The sequence below is a fragment of the Euprymna scolopes genome, chromosome 6, assembly GCF_053919585.1.
Source record: "Euprymna scolopes isolate OS-2025 chromosome 6, ASM5391958v1, whole genome shotgun sequence".
In the NCBI taxonomy this organism is placed as follows: domain Eukaryota; kingdom Metazoa; phylum Mollusca; class Cephalopoda; order Sepiida; family Sepiolidae; genus Euprymna; species Euprymna scolopes.
This window is the reverse complement of record NC_136487.1, coordinates 139,873,279-139,893,586: the sequence shown is the minus strand read 5'-3', so window position 1 is coordinate 139,893,586 and position 20,308 is coordinate 139,873,279. Positions and strand designations below refer to the sequence as shown.

The 20,308-nt window shown below is 37.8% G+C and overlaps 2 protein-coding genes across 2 annotated transcripts in view; both read right to left on the bottom strand.

Moving 5' to 3' along the window:
• The window catches only part of LOC145278258 (monocarboxylate transporter 9-like), a 56,271-nt gene extending 45,231 nt beyond the window's left edge, over positions 1 to 11,040 (bottom strand). The window contains exons 1-3 of the mRNA XM_080130549.1: positions 10,785 to 11,040; positions 7,091 to 7,237; positions 295 to 561 (exon numbers count right to left, since the gene is read on the bottom strand). Of these exons, the coding sequence (XP_079986675.1) occupies positions 295 to 561; positions 7,091 to 7,237; positions 10,785 to 11,040 (670 nt within the window). The remainder of the gene's footprint in view (positions 1 to 294; positions 562 to 7,090; positions 7,238 to 10,784) is intronic.
• Positions 11,041 to 14,812: 3,772 nt separating this feature from the next.
• LOC145278257 (monocarboxylate transporter 9-like) overlaps positions 14,813 to 20,308 on the bottom strand; it is a 96,346-nt gene continuing 90,850 nt past the window's right edge. Inside the window, exon 5 of the mRNA XM_080130548.1 lies at positions 14,813 to 14,914. Within this exon, the coding sequence (XP_079986674.1) occupies positions 14,813 to 14,914 (102 nt within the window). The remainder of the gene's footprint in view (positions 14,915 to 20,308) is intronic.

The following is a 20,308-nucleotide window of genomic DNA, read 5'->3' as shown; positions in this document are numbered from 1 at the left end:
CACGTTTTTGTACAACTGTTAATCTCAGTCTTTGCAATGGTTGCCACAAGACAGAACAGACAACAGACGTCAGGTTTTACATCAGAGTGTTCTTTCTTCTAAATGCATGTCTTAATGAAGACCGAGGGGGCAACTCTCCCAGTGGATTAAACACGTCACTAGATACTAAGCATAGAAATTGTTTCAACGTGATTATGATATATAAACTATTATGTAAAGATGATTTAATTATAAAAATGATGTTAGCATTTTATATTGATCTGTTGCGCCGAGAAACAAAGTTATTCAGCTTACCTGGAATTTTAAATCTTTGTTTGATGACTGGTTTGAGTGGACGACACAACGCTCCATAGACGTTCAAGTTTAGGAATAGGCCAGCAATTAAGAAAAACGTGCCTCTCATGCCGTAGTATGAAATGCTTTTCTCTGTGAGGTAAGGCAGTGCAATCGCACCACAACCTGCACCACTGTATCCAATCCCGAGTGCAAGTGCTCGCTTTGTAGTAAAGTAACATCCCAAGACCACATTTGCAGAGAAAAAGGCACCCGCCAAAGATAGCCCTATAATGAAAAGGAGATAGTATAGCTAAAAAGGAAATTGAAAAACAAATGTGATGCTCTTTTTAATTGTTTATTTCCTACGTATGTTTTTCAGCGTTCTACTAGATTATTTAAAAACGACCAGACACATTTTAAACTTTTATTTGTAAACCTGAAGATTCCTCGGACCTTATGCTTGATCAAAATTTTATAGTGTTACACAAACTAAATAGACTGAATCAACCACTCATGACAGGACGCTACTCTCTTAGCATGTATACACAAAATGTCGCTGGTATCTAAAAGTGTACATTGATGGAGTATTTCTTTATAAATTTAGTATTCACAAATGATAACCTATCTAAGTAATAACAAAGGTCAATATCTCGAAGTTCATTAAACGATTCATTAAATGAATGGTACTTTGTCCACTATGAATAAGAGGAAATCCACACCTTTCCCAATAGTAGTATCACGCAATTAAATGCAAATTAAAGTTCGCTAAAATCGTCACGTATCAATCATTTGGAAGAGGAGAGTTCTATTCTCACTGCAGTTGACTGCAATTAAGAAATAAAGAAAAGGAAAACACACTCCTGGCCGACGAAACGAGAAATAGTTATTAAATCGAAATTTGATATAAGTTTCTAAGTTCACAAAAAAAAAATCCTGTTTTCAAAATTGTTATATCCTTACTTTAAATAAGAATACAGCAAGAAACACGTGGTTAGGGAGTGAAAGACAAAGGGGTTTATTTACAAGGGAATACAGGTGACATAAGAGTTACTCGACATCTTGTCTTATTCTCTTCCTGTCTTTTTTCTTCTCTCTCAGTCACGTGAGAGGGTATAGTTCATTTCATCTATGAGGGGTGTTAGGTCATTCCATTACATAAAAATATAAACCAAGATAAGAATAGGAGTGGAAATAATCCAAATAACACAAAGCATTCTGTTATTGCAAAGAAAAAAGAGTACACAAAACCTCATCTCACTACAGCAGCGTCGTCCGCCAGTACTTTCTGTAGATTCGTTTTCACGTCTGTCCCATCTGCTCCAGTGGCCTGTTTTTATAAAAGACAGAGTCCTCCAAATTTGCATACGTGCACGAGAGCACGCGAGATTCTGCGAGACTGCATTGTCATATAAGGCCGCCGGTGCCATCTTGGACTTTTTTCGGCATCATGACGCTGTGTCGGCAAAGCGCACACCGAGACCGTTTAAGAGGTAAGCCTGTGTTCCTAGAATTTTCGCCCCCTCCTGATATGATTATCACAGAGAGGGCAGGGACGTGGTGACATTTTCCTTCGGGTGCTTCTTCGAAGAGGGGGACCGAGGGCTTCGTCCTCGCCTGTGCTTTCGTCCTCGGTTTCTCAGGGTCGCTGTCCGACAAAGTCGGCGTAACCCAGAATGATGGTCCACTGGTTTAGGATCCAGCCTCGCTCTCATTGCCGAGTGGTGGGTGCGCTTGTGATGTCGATTGAAGATCCTTGATGTGGCGAGGCACCCCGTCAACCCGCACCGACTGTGGGATGATCACCTCAGTAACACGCCCGGTTCTGTAGCGTGTGGTGCACTTGCGCGGGGATTCTTAACCCAGACGACATCCCCCTCTTTGATACTCTCTCTTGTCGACTCCGGCTCGGGATGTGGGCTGATCTTCACGCCTTTCAATCTGACGTGATACTTGTTCAGTGCTTCGGCTGGCGCGGTAGAGGGTTAAATATCGTTCTTAGGGGTGACGTTACGCCAATAGACCGCCTCAGGCACCGTACACCCCTTCCTAGCTACGATGGTCTTGACGGTTCTGTGGTTTCTCTTAATAATTCCGTTCCCGCTAGGCACATGGGCGCACCGAAATCACAGATGTTTACCTCAGCTGTCTGCGAACTGTTTGAACTGCTCGCTAACCAAGGCAGTGCCATTGTCGGTCAGTATCTCAGTCCTGCCGGAGAAAGGGCCGCCACAATGCAAATCTAGATGGTCCGCAATCGATGAACGTCAACAAATGTCCACCGTTGTGGTGAGTTACGTCCATTGCGAGCCTGTTCCAATTTCCTCTCACACTCAGTTTTCTCTACTTCCACCAGACGAGTACTGGGTCGATCGACCGACAGGTTTTGCAGTTCCTCACAACAGATTCCACGTCCCTCTTTGATACATAGCGGCCGACCAGCCTGGAGAAGTAAAATGTTCGGTTTACATCGGGGTGCCAGCTTTGGCAATGGACATCAGCAACATCGCCCGGGCAATTCATAGGTGCCGGTTTGTTCACTTCTTTTGGCAGGTCCAGCCAACGGCGTGGCACTCTGGTCAGGCGATTCGCGCGATTCGGACAGGAATGCACCAGTGTCACATCTACGGCCAGGTTGAATTCCTTGATGATCTCGGTAAGGGCAGCAAGTCGTCTCCATATTAGCATTTCGGCCGATGCCTTCGTCGTCAACCGTGCTTTCCTACTCAAGGCATCGGTTATCTACCGATACACGCACGTGGAGTCAGTGGCGATGTGTAGCACTCTGGCCTGCCACTGAAGGGCCAGATTTACCCCTTTAAGTATAGCATCAAGTTCAGCCAGGTTTATGTGCCTGTCGTCATTTTTCGGCCGAAGCCAACAGGCATCTTCTACGATAAATCCGTCGACCGCCAGAGCAATACCAAGGGCGAGTGAGCTGGCGTCAACCTAAACTGTAAACTCGCTCCCGTCGACGAACCAGATCCATCGCACGGGGTTGTCCTCGGTCACTCTGGCCACAGCTTCCACCAGCATACTTCGCAGGGCGGGATCGCGCACCTCATCGTCCCATCCCGTTGACATGGCAGTCTCATGTTGCTTTATGGCCGCCAACGCCACCCGGAGCCACCCACACCCGGGGAATGGCTTACCAGTTTTCCGCAGACGGAAAAAACGCTCCGACGCGTGATGTTAGATGAAATGTTTGGGATGTCATCACCTCTTTCCCAGCGGAGTCCGTCTGCGCTGCCGCTCACATGCAGCTAAGAACTTTCGCTCCATTTTGCAGGCGCTCTGGCTCCTTGCATAACAGCCCTAAGTTCTCAAAGTGTTCTTTAACCGCCTGGGCAGACATGAGGCTCTCGTTCACGAAAATGTTGTCAATATACAACGCCGGATCGCCTGCATAATCGCTGTCGTAATGTTCAGGGCCACGTTCAGGCCGAACTGCAGCCTGATCAAGAGGTAAGCTTGCGTTCCCACAATTTTCGCCACACATTCAAATATATTATCAATAATTCATAAGCACTAATAAATACATTATATACCTTTAGTCGATTCCCTTTTCAGTGTTTATGTAGCAATATGTAAATTTGGATTAAAAACTGTAATATCCACGTAAGGTTAGAATGTAGTATATAAACGGGTTGTACATAACATGAGTGTGTATAATGTGAACGTTTCTTAATGGCGTGTGACGTGTCTCCAATGCGTGTCCAACTTGTGTACGAAGGGCGTGCAATAAGTAATGACCCTGACCCACTTCCAATAGTCTGATCTAACTGAAATTTTACATGTGCAATGATTTATATCTCTACGGGTTATATGGTAAATTACAGATCTGAACTGATTGTGGTTTCTGTTTTACAGGTGTTTGAACTGAGTCAGGTGTGAAATGGAGCCTGTTGAATGTTAAGCAGTGATCCGGTTTTTGTATTTGAAAGGATGCACACCACAGGAGACTTTTGATGAAATGAAAGAAACTTATGGTGATAATGCCCCATCATATGTCATTGTAAAACGCTGGCATCGTGAATTCAAACATGGCCAGAAGTCTGTGGAAACAGCCCCCAGACCTGGTCGCCCCCTTCTGCCGTTAATGAGGCATCTGTCCGTTAAGTTGAGGCTGCCATTTTAGAAGATTGGCGCATTACTATTCGCCAAATAGCCCAAGATGTCAAGATTAGTACAGGGTCTGCGGAAACTATCATTCATGACCATTTGCATATGCATAAGGTGTCTGCCAGATGGATTCCCAGGTTGCTCACACCATTCCAGAAGCGAGAACGCGTCGAGTGCTCGAGGATGAGTTTGTAGATGTGTCAAGAAGATGAGTCAAAGCTTTTCAAAAGACTGATTACACAGGATGAACCTGGGTCCATCACTATAATTCAGAGACCAAAGCCCAGTCAATGCAGTGGAAGCACTTGGATTCACCACCTCCAAAGAAGGTAAGAGTGCAGCCCTCCGCTGGCAAGGTCATGTTCACAGTCGTCTGGGACCAGGACGGAGTAGTGATGACAGATTTCCTGGCAAAGGGTACCACAATTACAGGAGCTAATATGCTTCACTTTTGAGGAAATTAAGGGAAGCTATCAAAATCAAGAGGCGAGGCAATTTCAGCAAAGGTACCCTCCTCCTGCAGGACAACGCTCCGGTCCACAATTCGCATGTCGCCAGGTCAGAAGCACAGGCGTGTGGTTATGCAATCGTTCCCCATCCCTCCTACTCTCCTGACCTTGCACCCTCTGACTTTCACCTCTTCCCAGCCATGAAATTGTTTTTGAAAGAAAAGCGTTTCCCAGATGATGCAGCCTTGATTTCTGAGGTCACGTCGTGGTTGGAGGACCAAGCTGGGGTGTTCTACAAAAACAGTCCCCAGAGCTGCATGAAACGATGGGAGAAATGCATAACTCTGAGTGATTCCTACGTAGAGAAAGACTAATAACTGTGCCAATTTTCGTTGCTCTACTGCTATGGGAAGTGGGTCAGGGGCATTACTTATTGCACGCCCCTCGTACATGTAACGTCTCTCAGATGTTGAGTGTATATTACATTTATTATAGGTCATACAACGCATTAATCTTGGTCTTGTTTTTAGAGTCTTGAAAAACTGCTAGAAAACTCACACCAAAGAAGTCAGAAGTCTCGTTTTTTTTATAGCAACTTTATTCCGGCAGTTTTCTCACTGGAAAAGATGCAGGCAACTTTAATATCTACATCTTATGTCTACGTATTCTTGTTTATCTATCAACTTATCAATACTAAAATTCTTGACTTGTTTCTAAATTCCAATATCAATTAACATTCCTAGTACATTCCAACATTACCATTCTATTTTACAGACACAATTTCAGGTTAAACAGCGTTTACCGAGCCAACATCGTAACAAGAATAAGTAACAAAACGGAATTTTTCATTAGAGTGTAATGTCATAGCTACGCGTATAAAAATTACGCACGTAAATCGTTTCTCCATCTTGTGTTTTCGGTATCAACACGAAAAGACGTCTGTTTAATGAGTGGTGATTCTTTACCACGTCACGGAGTTTCGTTTACTATCTCATTAGGTTCTCTTAGAAAAAAAGCACTTCGCATGGATCCATTTACATCGAATCTCAGACGATATAAATGTTATTCTGTTTTATAATTACTTCAATTGTTGAAGTTACATCTCAAAGACTGCGGATCATGAGTACAACAACCTTTTTACGTAGACTTGTAATGGGTAAACGATAAAGTTCGAAAGCTTTTTTTATATCTTGGTTTTATGGTTGAAGTACAGGGAGAAGTAGCTGGTAGTACGTTGTTCGGAAAGTGTAATTATAGGGAACGTTTGTCATTATAAACCAGCAGAGTGTTACGATTATCATCCATGATAACTTCATGCGTGACAGGGAGATAAATCATCTCGGAATAATATCATGGATGCATGATTCAAGTCTTAGACATGCCTTGCTCTAATGAACTCACGGTAAAATTAAATTGGATTAACTTTACTTCAGTCGAAGTTCTCAGAAATCAATGGACTCCCTTTCTATGGGCTAACACTTGAACTCTTTATGAAATACATAGATATTTGTCTATTCCAGTTCTCCTTAACCTTTCAAACATTAGGTCAGTAAAGAAAGTTTACAACATAATTTTATTCTCACCAATTGACGATTTTAATATGTTATAGTATATCATTGGTTTTGGTCTATTGGTCTTACTGGATTCAAGGATAAGGATTTATCTAGCCTGGTGAAGTATCCGGCTTCTTGCTGTTACTTAAAAAAAACATCACTTGAAGAAAGTGTATCATTCCTCGTAAAAAAGACAGTGAGGGTAAGCCATACAGAAGAGATTCTAGCTGGGCTGCGAATACTATATGATTTTGAGTATTTAAGGAAAAATGTCCTAATGCCAGGTTGTCCTGACAAACCCTATTTCAGAGAGACTTTAGACACCCTAAGATAGTATCTAATAGGCATTGTGTGCAAAACAAGATATTTTGATTTGGCATGGTCACGTTGATGGCATGGTCACGTTGAAAGAATAGATGATAGTTCTTGGATTAGTAGAGAAATAACTGTTGAAGTTGTAAGATGATTTGGCTAGTAAAAATGCATGTAAAAATTGATGAAGATCGACTATAAAGAAATAGGGATAAATATACTTTGCTAGAGATAGGTTTATTTGAGAATTCATTCTTAAAACACATATAATATAAAATGGTTGGTTTAATCGAATATCATGATGGTAATGACCGTTAAAGTATATCTTATTTATTAAAAAAAAAATACACAATTAGCATTGTATAAGTATATTCATCTTACCTCCTAAAGCTCCGTACGTTAAGATCAGCATTTCTACATTCGGAACAAAAGCGCTGGCGATGGCTGATGCGGACGAAACGATCCCCGCAAACATAATAACCTGTCTGTGACTGGCTTTACAAGCCAGCAAAACCAAAGTAAAAGGACCTGAAATACGCAAGCCAAAAATTGTTTTATTTTATTAATGATACCAATTTTTTAGGCATGCATTTTTGTCAATTAAAAAATGTACAACCTATTTTAGTTTTTATGTATTGCAAATATATCCGTGTCAAGTCGTGGATGATTAAATTGTATTGCGAAAACATTTCAAATGTTTAGACTCGAAATTGGCGAAGGAGTTTGGTATTGTTTTCAAAGTTCAAATCGTTGAACTTTTACCTCTTGACAGCCAAATTTCTGGCCGAAAACTGATTAAAAAGATTTTCCCTAATCTCATTACCACTTATGCCAAATCTTGAGTCTGTAGACTGAAAACTGACAGAGTAGTTTGGTAGGGAAATATATGCACACATACACACATACAGAGACACTTTCACTTATATATATGTATATATATATATATATATATTTCACCTAAAGGAAAAATATTATGAAAGATAGAGAAAATAGCATTTCGAAGCTAAATGCTTCTCATCAACAGAGGAGAAGCATCAGCATTATACAAAATACAAAATACAAAATATAATTAAAAGCTGGCTTAAGTATATTTTGATTAGAAATAATGAATGTATATATTATGAAATATTAAAAAAATATAAAAATATTAAAATAAAAGATATCTATAAAGATTGAAGTATACTTTTATAGGAGGATAAATAAAAATAGAAAAATAGCATATAAGTAAATAATAGTTGTAAAAATTATAGGGATCGCTAACAAAATTATGGGGATCACTAAAAAAATTGTTTTTTTTAACTTTAAATTGTATTTTTCGTTTTTTTTTAACTCCTTACGTCAAGTGGCTACATGTCTTCTTTGGATCGATATTTATACAAATCATTTCTAATTATATTTACATATGAGATTGTCAGATAATTAAACATCGGTTTATGCAGTCGAGTTTTTGTCTTCCTTCACTTTTATCTTGTTTTTTCGTTTACAGTTTGTAAATCAATTTAAACTGTTCATTAATGAACAAATAATGGTCACGAAAAACTAAATTTAGATTAGGTTGTAGTGCAATTGTTTCTACTGTTGTCATCTGTGAACAGAAATCCTTAAACTCCAACCCTTCTTAAAATGAGATCTCTGCCCACGTCATCGACATACGTCTCTTGCAGATGCTGTCGGTTGGTAAAATAGTGAATGTCATTCTTTTGCGCATTAGCGTTTTCACGAAAATTCTTTCCTTCTTGTTATATCCTGTTTCAACGGTATATAATAATATGACAAAATATGCCGAGTTGGAGGCGTAACAAAAGAAAGTTTAATAGTACTTCGAAATAATACAAATACAAAATGGCTACTTGCTTTTGAAGTTAGATAAATGTAAATGAAGGTAAAGAAAAAGGAACTTAGCGTGTGAGAGCTAAACGCTCGTCTCTGGGAAGCTTGGTTAACCGGAGTACACTTGTAGAGTGGAAGACGCGAGACTGCTAGGGCGCAAGGCTGCAGAGCAAGACTGCAAGACTAAAACGTAAGACTAGACTGGAAACAAGACAAGACGCCCCTACCTTAAAATGGTAGCTCTTTTATATACTGTTTCATATCCGGTTCGATACATAGTTATGTCCCTTATAACATTTCTCTTTCTCTCTCATTATACAAAAATAAAATAACTAGCAGGGGCATAAAATGCGCTTTAATATATTTTAATTAATCATATTTTATATTTATTATTACATACCCAATTCTCTATTGAACATTATATTTTATTTAATATATAGTGCTGATTTCAAAAGTAAAAAAATAGACTTGGGTGTCATCAGCTAGAATCGATACAAAAACATTTAGCGCCACAGCTACGTTTCCTACTGTTTGAGATATCAGTGGATAAATTTGAAAGATTTAAAACTATACCACTTCAAGTTATGAATGAATTTGCGCATATGCAAAATTAATAAAAATATGTCGGCAAGTTGAAATGAACATTTTGCATTTCAACTTGCTGATATATTTCTATACGCGTTATTCATCCATCCTAACAAAGATTTTACTCGTTATAGACAATCCTTGGTGTATAATTACTATTTCCTGTTAGTTCCCGTGTTATCTAATCTGTGGTTTAAGAGTTTATTGGTTAAATATTTTCACACAAACGCATACATACATACATGTACTGTTTTTTTCATATAGATAAGAACAGATATAAAATTACAAATTAAAGTATTCGATCAAAACCGAAGGCTTCCTTTCCATTAGTTACTACCTCGAGGAGTAAGGAAAGGCGCAACTCTATTCTCAGGATAACCTACTAAATCTTAATTCTTACCTTATGATTTTGAGTATTTAGTAAGTCGCATCAAGTATATTTTTTAAATCTTTCGTATGTTTTGACCAAGAATTTGAACATAGTCTCTTAACTTATTAACATATACTTTTACTATTATGCAAAATGTGTTAAATTTATTAAATTATTATTCGCTATCGACATCTTAACATTTTTTGTACGTCGCGATTGCATTAAAATATATGTCATTTTCGATCAAACAGAATTAACTAACGAAAGTCATGGCTCTGTGCTAGCAATGGGCACACCTGTGTAACAGACATTGTCGCAGTGTCGTCTTCATAAGATATTGTCTCCTCCTATTTCTCTTTCTTATTTTTTGAGAAAAATATTTAAAATAAAAGTAGATATAAAAGTAAAAATTAACGTGGTCAATCATAGTCAAGGGCTATCCGAAGGCTTCTTAGTTCATTACTACTACACCGAAGTTTAAGGGAATATGTCTGTTGTTTCCCAGGATTTCTCACTTTTGATTCTAAGATTTTAATAATGAGAAACATCAAGTACATTTTTAAGTCTTTGATATGACTTGATCGAGAATTGAAACCTGATCTCCCAGCTCATTATCGAGCTGTCTTACTATTGTGCCAAATTCATCAAAATTATTAAATTATTTGCAGATTTAATAATAATAATAATAATAATAATAAAAAAAAAACAACAACAACAACAACAATAATAACAATAACAATAACAATAATAATAATAATAATAATAATAATAATAATAATAATAATAATACAACCGATTCACTTAGTTACACATGTGGTCATATAAAAAGATACTGAAATTATTATTATGATCCGAATGTTAAAGTCAGAAGTACTGGAAAGCTTTGTTATTTTTTCGGAGTAAGATATCTACTGGAGCGGTAGAAGAACCCCACCACTTTTCCAGCGACCTTGGCAATCAGAAGTGCTGGCAAGCTTTGTTTTTTTTTTTTTTTTTTTTTTTTTTTTTTTTTCGCCGGTAATATTGTAAATTTATTTAGAAGTAAATTTAAACAAAATGTTTTCATTGTCTTTGTTATTGTATAAATCGAGAACTATGTACCTGCTTATTCTGCATATCGTACGAAATGATAATTTATTTGTATAAATGTAGTTTTGTATTCGTTTTAACATAACACACACTCAAATACACCTTGCCCTTTTATTTACACATTTTATTTACACATTTTATTTACATATTTTATTTACATATTTTATATACTTTACAGATTTTTTTTTCAAATATACTTACCACCAAACATCGAACCGCCAGTCATTATTGACCCAATAATCGAGGTTTTGGAAATTGATTCATTGTAAAGGTCAAGCAGTGCTAAAAGTATTACACCATTTGAACTTGTTATTCCGGTTATCGTAAAATTAGTCATAAAAGCAGCAAAGCATACGGCCCAACCCCAACCACCATCCGGGGGTCGCAATTCCGTCTCTGGTTGGGTAACAGTTTTTACTTCCGGCAATTTTTTTGAATTTCTTATTTTGAATGACATCCTGTAAGCACACACATAGCAAATACATGAATGAATAAATAAAGAAATAGATAAATAAATAAATGAATAATAATAACAACAACAACAACAACAACAACAATAATAATAATAATAATAATAATAATAATAATAATAATAATAATAATAATAATAATTAGAAAATGCAATGAAAACATGTAGACTGAAATTGACAGCCAATGGACAACACATAACAGAAATTAACACACAAAGAAGCATCTTTCAAGGAGACTCACTATCACCACTACTGTTCATCATAGCCATGATGCCCTTGAACAGTATTCTGAGAAAGTGCCAAGCCAGTTACAAGTTCTCCAATACAGAGAAAAAATGAGCCACCTGATGTACATGGACGATCTGAAACTTTTTGCAAGGACCGAAAAGGAGCTAGAGACACTAATTAACACTACCAGGATCTTAAGCCAAGATATCCAAATGGAATTTGGAATGGAAAAGTGTGCATTACTAGTTATAAGAAAGGGAAAACTGGAAAGGACAGAAAGCATGGAACTACTCAATCAAACAGAAATGACGGCACTAGGGGAACAAGACACATATAAATACTTGGGAATTCTGAAAGCGGACACCATCATAGCAACAGAAATGAAAGAGAGAATTGGAAAGGAATACCCCAGGAAAACAAGAAAACTCCTGGAAACGAAATTATATAGCAGAAACCTAATAAAAGGTATAAATACATGGGCAGTATCATTAGTAAGATACTCTTGACCGTTTATTGGGTGGACAAAAGAACTAAGACAACTCGACCAGAAAACCAGGAAACTCATGACCATGAATAATGCACTACACCCAAAGGACGATGCTGACAGACTCTACGTGAAAATGAAAGACGGCGGGAGAGGACTGATCTGTATAGAAGACTGTGTGAAGGATACAAAAAAAGAACTAGAAAAATACATAATGCAAAACACTGAAAGGATAATTATGGCAGCGAGAGACACCGAAAAAAACAACAAAACAGAAAACAGAGAGACAAACGACAAAACGAGAAAAAAGAAATGGGAAGAGAAACAACTCAACGGAAGATTCATAAGAGTGACAAAAGATTAGAATAACGAAAACACCTGAACATGGATACGAAAAGGACATATAAACCGAGAAACTAAATCTCTAATAACTGCAGCACAAGATAATTCGATAAGAACCAACCATATCAAAGCAAGGATCGATAAAACACAAGAAAACAGCAAATGCAGACTATGTGGACAGAGAGTCGAAACGATAAACCATATAGTAATTGGGAATTGTGCAAACGACTCACAGGGTGAGCATGAAAGAAAAGGAGAAACGAAGCAAATACACAGAGCTAGCCAGAGAGTTAAAAGGGATTTGGATGATGAAGAAAATCAAAATAGTACCAATAATAGTAGGAGCACTAGGAACAATTCCAAAAAACTTTGAAAAAAGAATGTCAGAAATTGGAATCAGAGGAATAACTGCAAAAATACAACGCCTAACGATAAAGAAAACGGCTGAAATATTAAGGAAAACCCTAGAATGTGGGGAATAACACAAGACGATATAACAAAGAAGCGTTACAGGGAATGAAGAACGCCGAAGCTGCATATCAACAAGTTCTACACCACCATCATGCATCCCCCATTGTCTCATCACCGTCCCCCAATAGAAAAGTGATACCATAGAACCGTGAAGGGTCAAGGAGGATGGAAAGGCCGGGGAGAGAGCGCTGGCCAGACCTCCGCTGGACAAGCGCGAAGAGAACTGGGATCGTGGGGAGGCTTAGTGCCACTCAAATTCCAGTACAAACCAATGGCCACTACCAGCGAGAAATCAATGGTATGCGGCTGTTTCGATGACGCAGATTTATTTGCAAATGCTATCGAAGAAGGTGGAGGGAGCTGGACGTCTGGGGAGACTTGTTGTCACTCAGCTTCCAGAGAACACCACAGGTCTCCAAACCGATCGGTTGTTGACTTGTGTGAAAGCTCCATGTGAGCCAATAATAATAATAATAATAATAATAATGATGATAATAATAATAATAATAATAATAATGATAATAATAATAATAATAATAATAATAATAATAATAATAATAATAATAATAATAATAATAATGATAAAGAATTGCGGACAGCGAAATTACTCTCAAAAGAAGTTGGCTTTCAAATCTAGAACTGAGTAAAATACAACAAAAGGCAAATGATAGAATAGACCAATAAACAACCTTTTCTTGAACCGCGTACATAGAAACTCCAGATGTAGAAGACAAGCAAAACTCGGACGCAAGAAACACGGAGATTGAAATTTATTAAACAACAGAACTAACGAGAATGAATAGCTGAAGTAGGAAACAGGCAACGAGTGAGAAAAAACAAAGCTTCTATCATTAAGAAATCAAAAGTGGAAGAAATTAAAAGCTGAAACAGAAAGAAGTTAAACAAGCTCTTGCCATGCATCTCAACAGATACCATTACAAACCTTAAAATTATTTTATGCAGGTGCTAAGACAGTAAGTATGAAGTTGAAAGTAGTAAAAAGACAGGGAAAGAAAATGGACTCACAAAACCTGGATGAGAAGTGAGACTGGAAACCCAAACTTTAAAAAATTAAGTCAAAGCGATAAACAAGAAGAAAAGTAGAAGAGGATGAAGAATAGAAATGTAACTAACGGGGAGAGGCTCAACAATAAACAGGAAGAATTGAAACAAAAAATATCAACAAAAGAAAGCAAGATTAAGACGATACAGATACAAATGTGAACAGTGCAATCAAAACAGGATCTTTGAAAAAAATTAAAGCCAATTCTATCGAACGGAGCTGAAACACGAACACAACAGAAACAAAACGCCACTGATATCGGAACAGCGACAAGGTGATGATAATAGAGATACCGAATGGCTGAAAAACATGAAGAAAGAGTCACAGTAAATCAGCGAAGGGACAGAGAAAGAAAACAGCAAGGAAACATAAAATACAACCCTGAAACTGAAGAGAACCCCGCCACGACGGAATACGTGTTAAAATTTTACAGCACTATATAAAAGACTAATTCAGAACCTGAAAAGATGTATTTATGAAGCAGACGCGCCAGAATGGGTGTAAAAGGGAGCGGAAGAAGGAAACATTTTAGTAACTACCGGCCAATAAAATGTTTACCTACAATGTAAAAATACTAACAGCCAACCTAAGGGGACATATTTATCATTCCCTCCATAATCGCAAACTACTCACAGCGGAACAGAATGGATGCCAGAAAGGAAAAAGCGGAACACATAACCTATTATACATAGACTAAAAGATCCTGAAGGAGATAAAAATATAAAAAAAGAGAGAATATAGCAATAAAATGGATAGACTACAAGAAAGCGTATAACAGGATCCCGCAAATATGAATAATAGAATGCCTAAGAATGTCCAACATATTTGGCAAGATTATCAATTTGATAAAAAATGCAACGAGAACATGGAGACTTAAACTGACAGCTTATAGACAATACGTAACTGACATTAAAATATAAAGAGTGATTTTCTGAGATGATTCCTTATTACAACTACTGTTTACCATAGCCATGATGCTCCTGAACAACAAACTAAGAAAATGCCAAACAAGTTCACTAATGCAGATGAAGAATGAACCACTTAATATACATGGATTATCTGAAACTGTTTGTAAAAACATAGACAGAACTAGAGACGGTAATAAACACAACGAGAATCTTTATCCAGGATATTCTAATGGAATTCGGTATGGAAAAGTGCGCACTCCTGATCATGAGGAGAGGAAAGCTGAAAGAAGCGGAATATATGGTACTACCCAATCAAACTGAGATAAAGACACGATCAACATGATAGTTGCAAATACTTGGGAATTCTGGAAATAGACAACATCAAAGTAACAGAAATGAAAGAAAAAATTGGAAAAGAATACTTCAGAAAAACAAGAAACCTCCTCGGAACTAAACTATCTAATAGAAACTTAATTAAAGGTATAAACATATGGGCAATGTCACGAATAAGATACTCTGGACCATTTATAGGTCGAGCCAAAGGATCTCGACCAGAATACCAGAGAACTCATAACAATGCTGTAGAGAAAGAAGTGGCTTACCGTTAAAGCGGCTGCGCGTTTGTGTCTGCAGAGCACAAACTGAGAATCAAGATAGCGCCCGCAGGCTTTTATGTGGAAAAAAGTCTCGTGGAATCTGGGGGAATCTCGGAGAATCTCGGAGAATCTCGTACCCTTGTTCCATAAATAACGAGGAAAGGAAAGGGGGAGGACAGACGATTTTTAGTCACTAAAGCGAACGGACGTGTGTAAAAGAAGATGTAGAAGAAAAAAGTGTGGTAAACGAAACAAACAACGACCCGGTTGAAAGTAGAGTTGTAACGAACACAAATGCACAATGCACTAAGCCCAAAAGATGATACTGACTGAATTTATGTGAAATGGAAAGACGGAGGAAGAAGGATGGTTTGTATAGAAGACAATATAAATAACACAAACAAGGAATTAGATAAATACATAATGCACAACATTGAAAGAATAATAATCGCAGCAAGAAACACTGAAGAAACAGATAAGATAGAAAAAAGAAACGAGGAATAAAACGAGGAAAGAAAGCTAAACAAACGATTCATAAGAATTACAAAAGATGAGGCTAACGAAATCACTTGGAAATGGTTACAAAAAGAAACTGAAACAGGTAAACTGAATCAGCCGCACAATATAACACGATTAGAATCAACCACATCAAAGCAAGGATTGACAAGATACAAGAAAACGGCAAATGCAAACTCTGTAATAAAAGATACGAAACAATAAACCACATAATGAGTGAATGCAGCAAACTAGCCTAAAAATGTAAAAATATTCACGATCAAGTGCGGAACGGCGTACACTGGCAATTAAGCAAACAATAGTAAATAGTACAAGCACAAACCTGGCATCAATACTGGAAATTGAAAGCCAAAAATCCTATGGGACATGGATATACAAACAAATAAACCAATCCAAACAAGAAAACCGGATGTCATTATAGACAACAAGATAGAAAAGTCCTGCCAGTTTGTAGATTTTTCCGTTCCAGCAGACCACAGAGAGAAGATCAAGGAGACGGTAAAGCGGAGCAAATACACGAACTGGCGAAACAGCCGGGAAACGAGTAAAGGGGTGCTGTTGCACCAGTAGTAAACCTTTTAATACTGGAAAGGTATGTTAGGGTGTGTTGTCACAGATAGTGGTCACTGTTAATGGAAAGCTTGCTAGAGTCCTTGTTGATAGTGGCTATACTACTACGCGTGTCACTAGAAGTGTCACCGACTTTTGGAATGGAATCAACAATATTAGAGCCGTAGATCGCAGAAAGGAGGAGTTTTGTGGAGCGGCCGATGCCGAGATTTCTCAATCATTAAATCATTTCTCTCCGATAGGCTCATAAGAGTAGTGGTAGATGGACAAAAATCGGAGGCCTGCAATATAAATGCTGGAGTCCCTCAGGGGTCAATCCTGGGCTCAACTCTCTTCCTAATCTACATCAATGACCTCCCTAAACACATACTTAAATAATTCGTTGACATCTATGCTGATGACACGACCATCTACGGCAACACATCAAAGGCTGTAAATGACAAAGTTCTCTCTGATTCTCTCTCCTCTGATCTCGAGCGCGTGGTTCAGTGGGGGAAGATGTGGCTGGTTACCTTTAATGCATCCAAAACCAAACTCCTATCCTTACATCATCAACGCTCTGATCCCCATCTGGCATCAATTGTGATGGATGGCTCTCGTCTGGGTGAGGCCCCGTGTTTTGACAAGCTTCTGGGTTTGACCTTTACTCCTGATCTGAAATGGAACACGTACATCAAGTCTGTTACCAAGGTCGCTGGAAAGATGGTGAGATCCTTCTAACGCTCCAGAAGATATCTCACTACTGATGCAATTCTCTATCTATATAAAAGCCAAGTACGTCCAAGGATGGAATACTGTTGCCATATCTGGGCAGGAGCTGCTAAAAACAGCCTATCCTGCCTTGACAGAGTACAAAATAGACTTCGTGGCTTAGTGGGGGATGCCCTTTTCTCTGCCCTGCAACCTCTCTCCCACAGAAGAGACGTTGCAAGCCTATCCTTGTTTTATCGTTATTTCCATGGCAGGTGCTCGTCTGAACTCCAATCTCTGGTCCCCCCTCGCCAATCTTTCACGAAAAACACCCGTCTAGCTGAATTCACTGTGAAAAATTGCCCCCACTCTATATCTGTGCCTAAATCAAAACGCGGATTCCATGAGCAAAGCTTCTTTCTTAGAACTGCACGCCTGTGGAACTCTGTTTCATCTGCCTGCTTCCCACCGGACTACAACTTGGATGTCTTCAAGTCCAATGTTAACAAATTCCTAATGAACCGCCCCCTTAAGTAAACACTTCATCAAATCTCCACACTAACCTAATGTACTTGCAATAAGCCTTATCCCTGAGTGGCTTCCGGGCCTTGATAAGTGGTGATCACTGTGTAAAAAAAAAAAGACACTATAAAATAAACAGAAATGAAAGAGAAAATTATAAAAGAATACCTACGAAGAAGAAGGAAACTCATAGAAACTAAATTATGCTTAAGAAATCTAATAAAAAAAAAATAAAGATATGGGTAAAATCATTAATAAGATACTTTGGACTGTTCATAGGTTCGAGTGAAGAACTTAGGCATTTCGACCAGAAGCCCAGGAAATAATGCACAGTAAATTAGACCCAAAGATAGATGGTGAATGATTCTGCGTGAAAGGGAAAAACGGGAGAAGAGGATTGGTATGTCTAGAAGACTATAAATGATACAAAAAAATCAGAAAATTACATAAGGCAAAACACAGAAAGGTTAAACACCGCAGCAACGGAACATTTTAAAAATAAACAAAGCAGAGAACAGAGAGGCAATTAATAAGATAAGAAAAAAATCGACAGAAAAATAGCTACACAGACAATTCATAAGGATATAAAAAGATAAGACTCAATTAAACACTTTAAAAGGGCTATGAAAAGAATCTAATTCTACATGTAGTTTTTGTCGATCTATTACTTTCTGGTGCCGTTCCTACTTGAAATTTCTATAGAAAAACTGAATCACTAATAACATCAGCATAAGATAACGCGATTATAACTAGCTCTATCAAAGCAAAGATCTACAAGACAACAAAAAATGCAGATTATGCGGACAAAGGGACGAACCGAGAAATCTCGTAAGTGAATAGAGGCAAATTAGCCCATGAAGAAAATAACAAGAGACATGTCCAGGGATGGAAGCAAGTATCCTGGGAATTATGCAAATAAATGCATCTTGAACACACAGACAAATGGTACAAGTACAAACCTGCAGCAAACAAATATATTTAAGCAAAGAAACCAGACACTATTATAGTTAACAAGTAAGAAAACACCCCGTCATATTCTAAATTTCGCCTTTTCAACAAACCACAGGGGGAATATCAAGGAAACGGAGAAGGGGAGCAAATATACGGAACTGGCCAGAGAGTTCAAAGACATATAGAAAATGAAGAAAGCCACAATAACACCAATAATCGTAACGGTACTAGGAACGATTCCAAAAAACTTCAAAAAAGAATAGAAGAAATTGGAATCTGGGAGATGGCTGATACGATACAACGAATGGCAATAATGAAAACGGTCGAAATGTTAAAGAAAAGCCTTGAATGCAGAAACTATGCAGAAATATGCGCTACAAACGAAAACTCGCCATATATAACTGCAAGAAGAATCAAAGGAAATAAAGGAACAACACATAAAAACAAGAAAACGTAAAGTGTATAATTGTAAGTTAATTTCCATCCAAAACAAATAGTGCTGACATCAACTGGCTACACACTAAATTGTCAAAACAATGTCGAGGAATATGGAAAGATCAAGAAGAGAAAACACTAAACAGACCTCCACTAAATGAGTACGCATTGGTCTGGGGCTCTGGGGAGGCTTATTAGAATGCTAATCGTCCTTGTTGTGAAACAATGACGTTTACAAAGATTATCGAAATAAGAAAATATTGAGAATCTAGGAAGATTTGTTGTCACCCAAACTCCAACGAACATCACCGGTTGTTGTCAATAAGCAATCCCCGATGATGGCATGAGTGAGAACTCCTAATGAATAATGATGATAATAATAATAATAATAATAATAATAATAAGAAGAAGAAGAAGAAGAAGAAGAAGACGACGACAACGCGATGAAAACAACGGAATAAAAGAGAAAATAAGAAAAGTAATACCTCAGACGAACAAGAAAACTCTTCGAAAATAAATTAAATAGCCGAAACCTAATTAAAGGAATAAACACGTGTGCAGTGTCACTAATAAGATACTCTGGATCGTTTATAAGCTGAACTAAAGAAGAACTAAGGAACCTCGACCAGAAGACCATGAATCACATGACGATGCATAATGCACTACACCTGGAGGATGATATTGACCGACTGTATGTGAAAAATAAACACGGAGGAAGAGAGCTGCTCTGTATAGAAAACTGCATAAATAATAAAAAAATAAATGAGAAAAATACATAATGCAGAACACTGAATAAATAATTACTGCAGCAGAGAGACAAGGAAGAAACAAACAAGATAGAAAAAGCGACGAGGAATAAAACAAGGGAAGTCAAATGGGAAAAGAAAAAGCTACATGGATGATCCCTAAGGATTACAAATAATCAGGCTAACGAAAAATCTTTGGAATGGCTACAAAAAATAAAACTTAAACAGGGAAACTGAGTCACTAATAATAGCTTCACAAGATAACGCATTTATAATCGACCATATCAACACAAAAATCGACAAGACACACACAAAAAAAAGAGACGAAACAACAAACCACGTAATAAGTGAATGGAGCAAACTAGCACAAAAAGAATAATCGAGTGAGAAAGGCAGTACACTGGCAGTTAAGCAAATAATTGCATATTAAATACACAAACAAATGGTACAAACACAAACCGGTACCAGTACTGGAAAATGAAAACCACAGTATCTTATAGGATATTGATATACAAACGGATAAAACCACGCAAGCAAGAAGACCGGATGTCATAATAGTTAAAAAGAAGATTGTAGATTTTGCCGTTCCAGCAGAACACAGAGACAAAATCAAGGAGACTGAGAGGCGGAGCAGATACGCAAGCTGGCCAGCAAGCTCAAAAGGATATAGAAAATGAAGAAAGTAAAGATAACCCCACTAATAGTAGGAGCGCTAGGAACGACACCGGCAAAC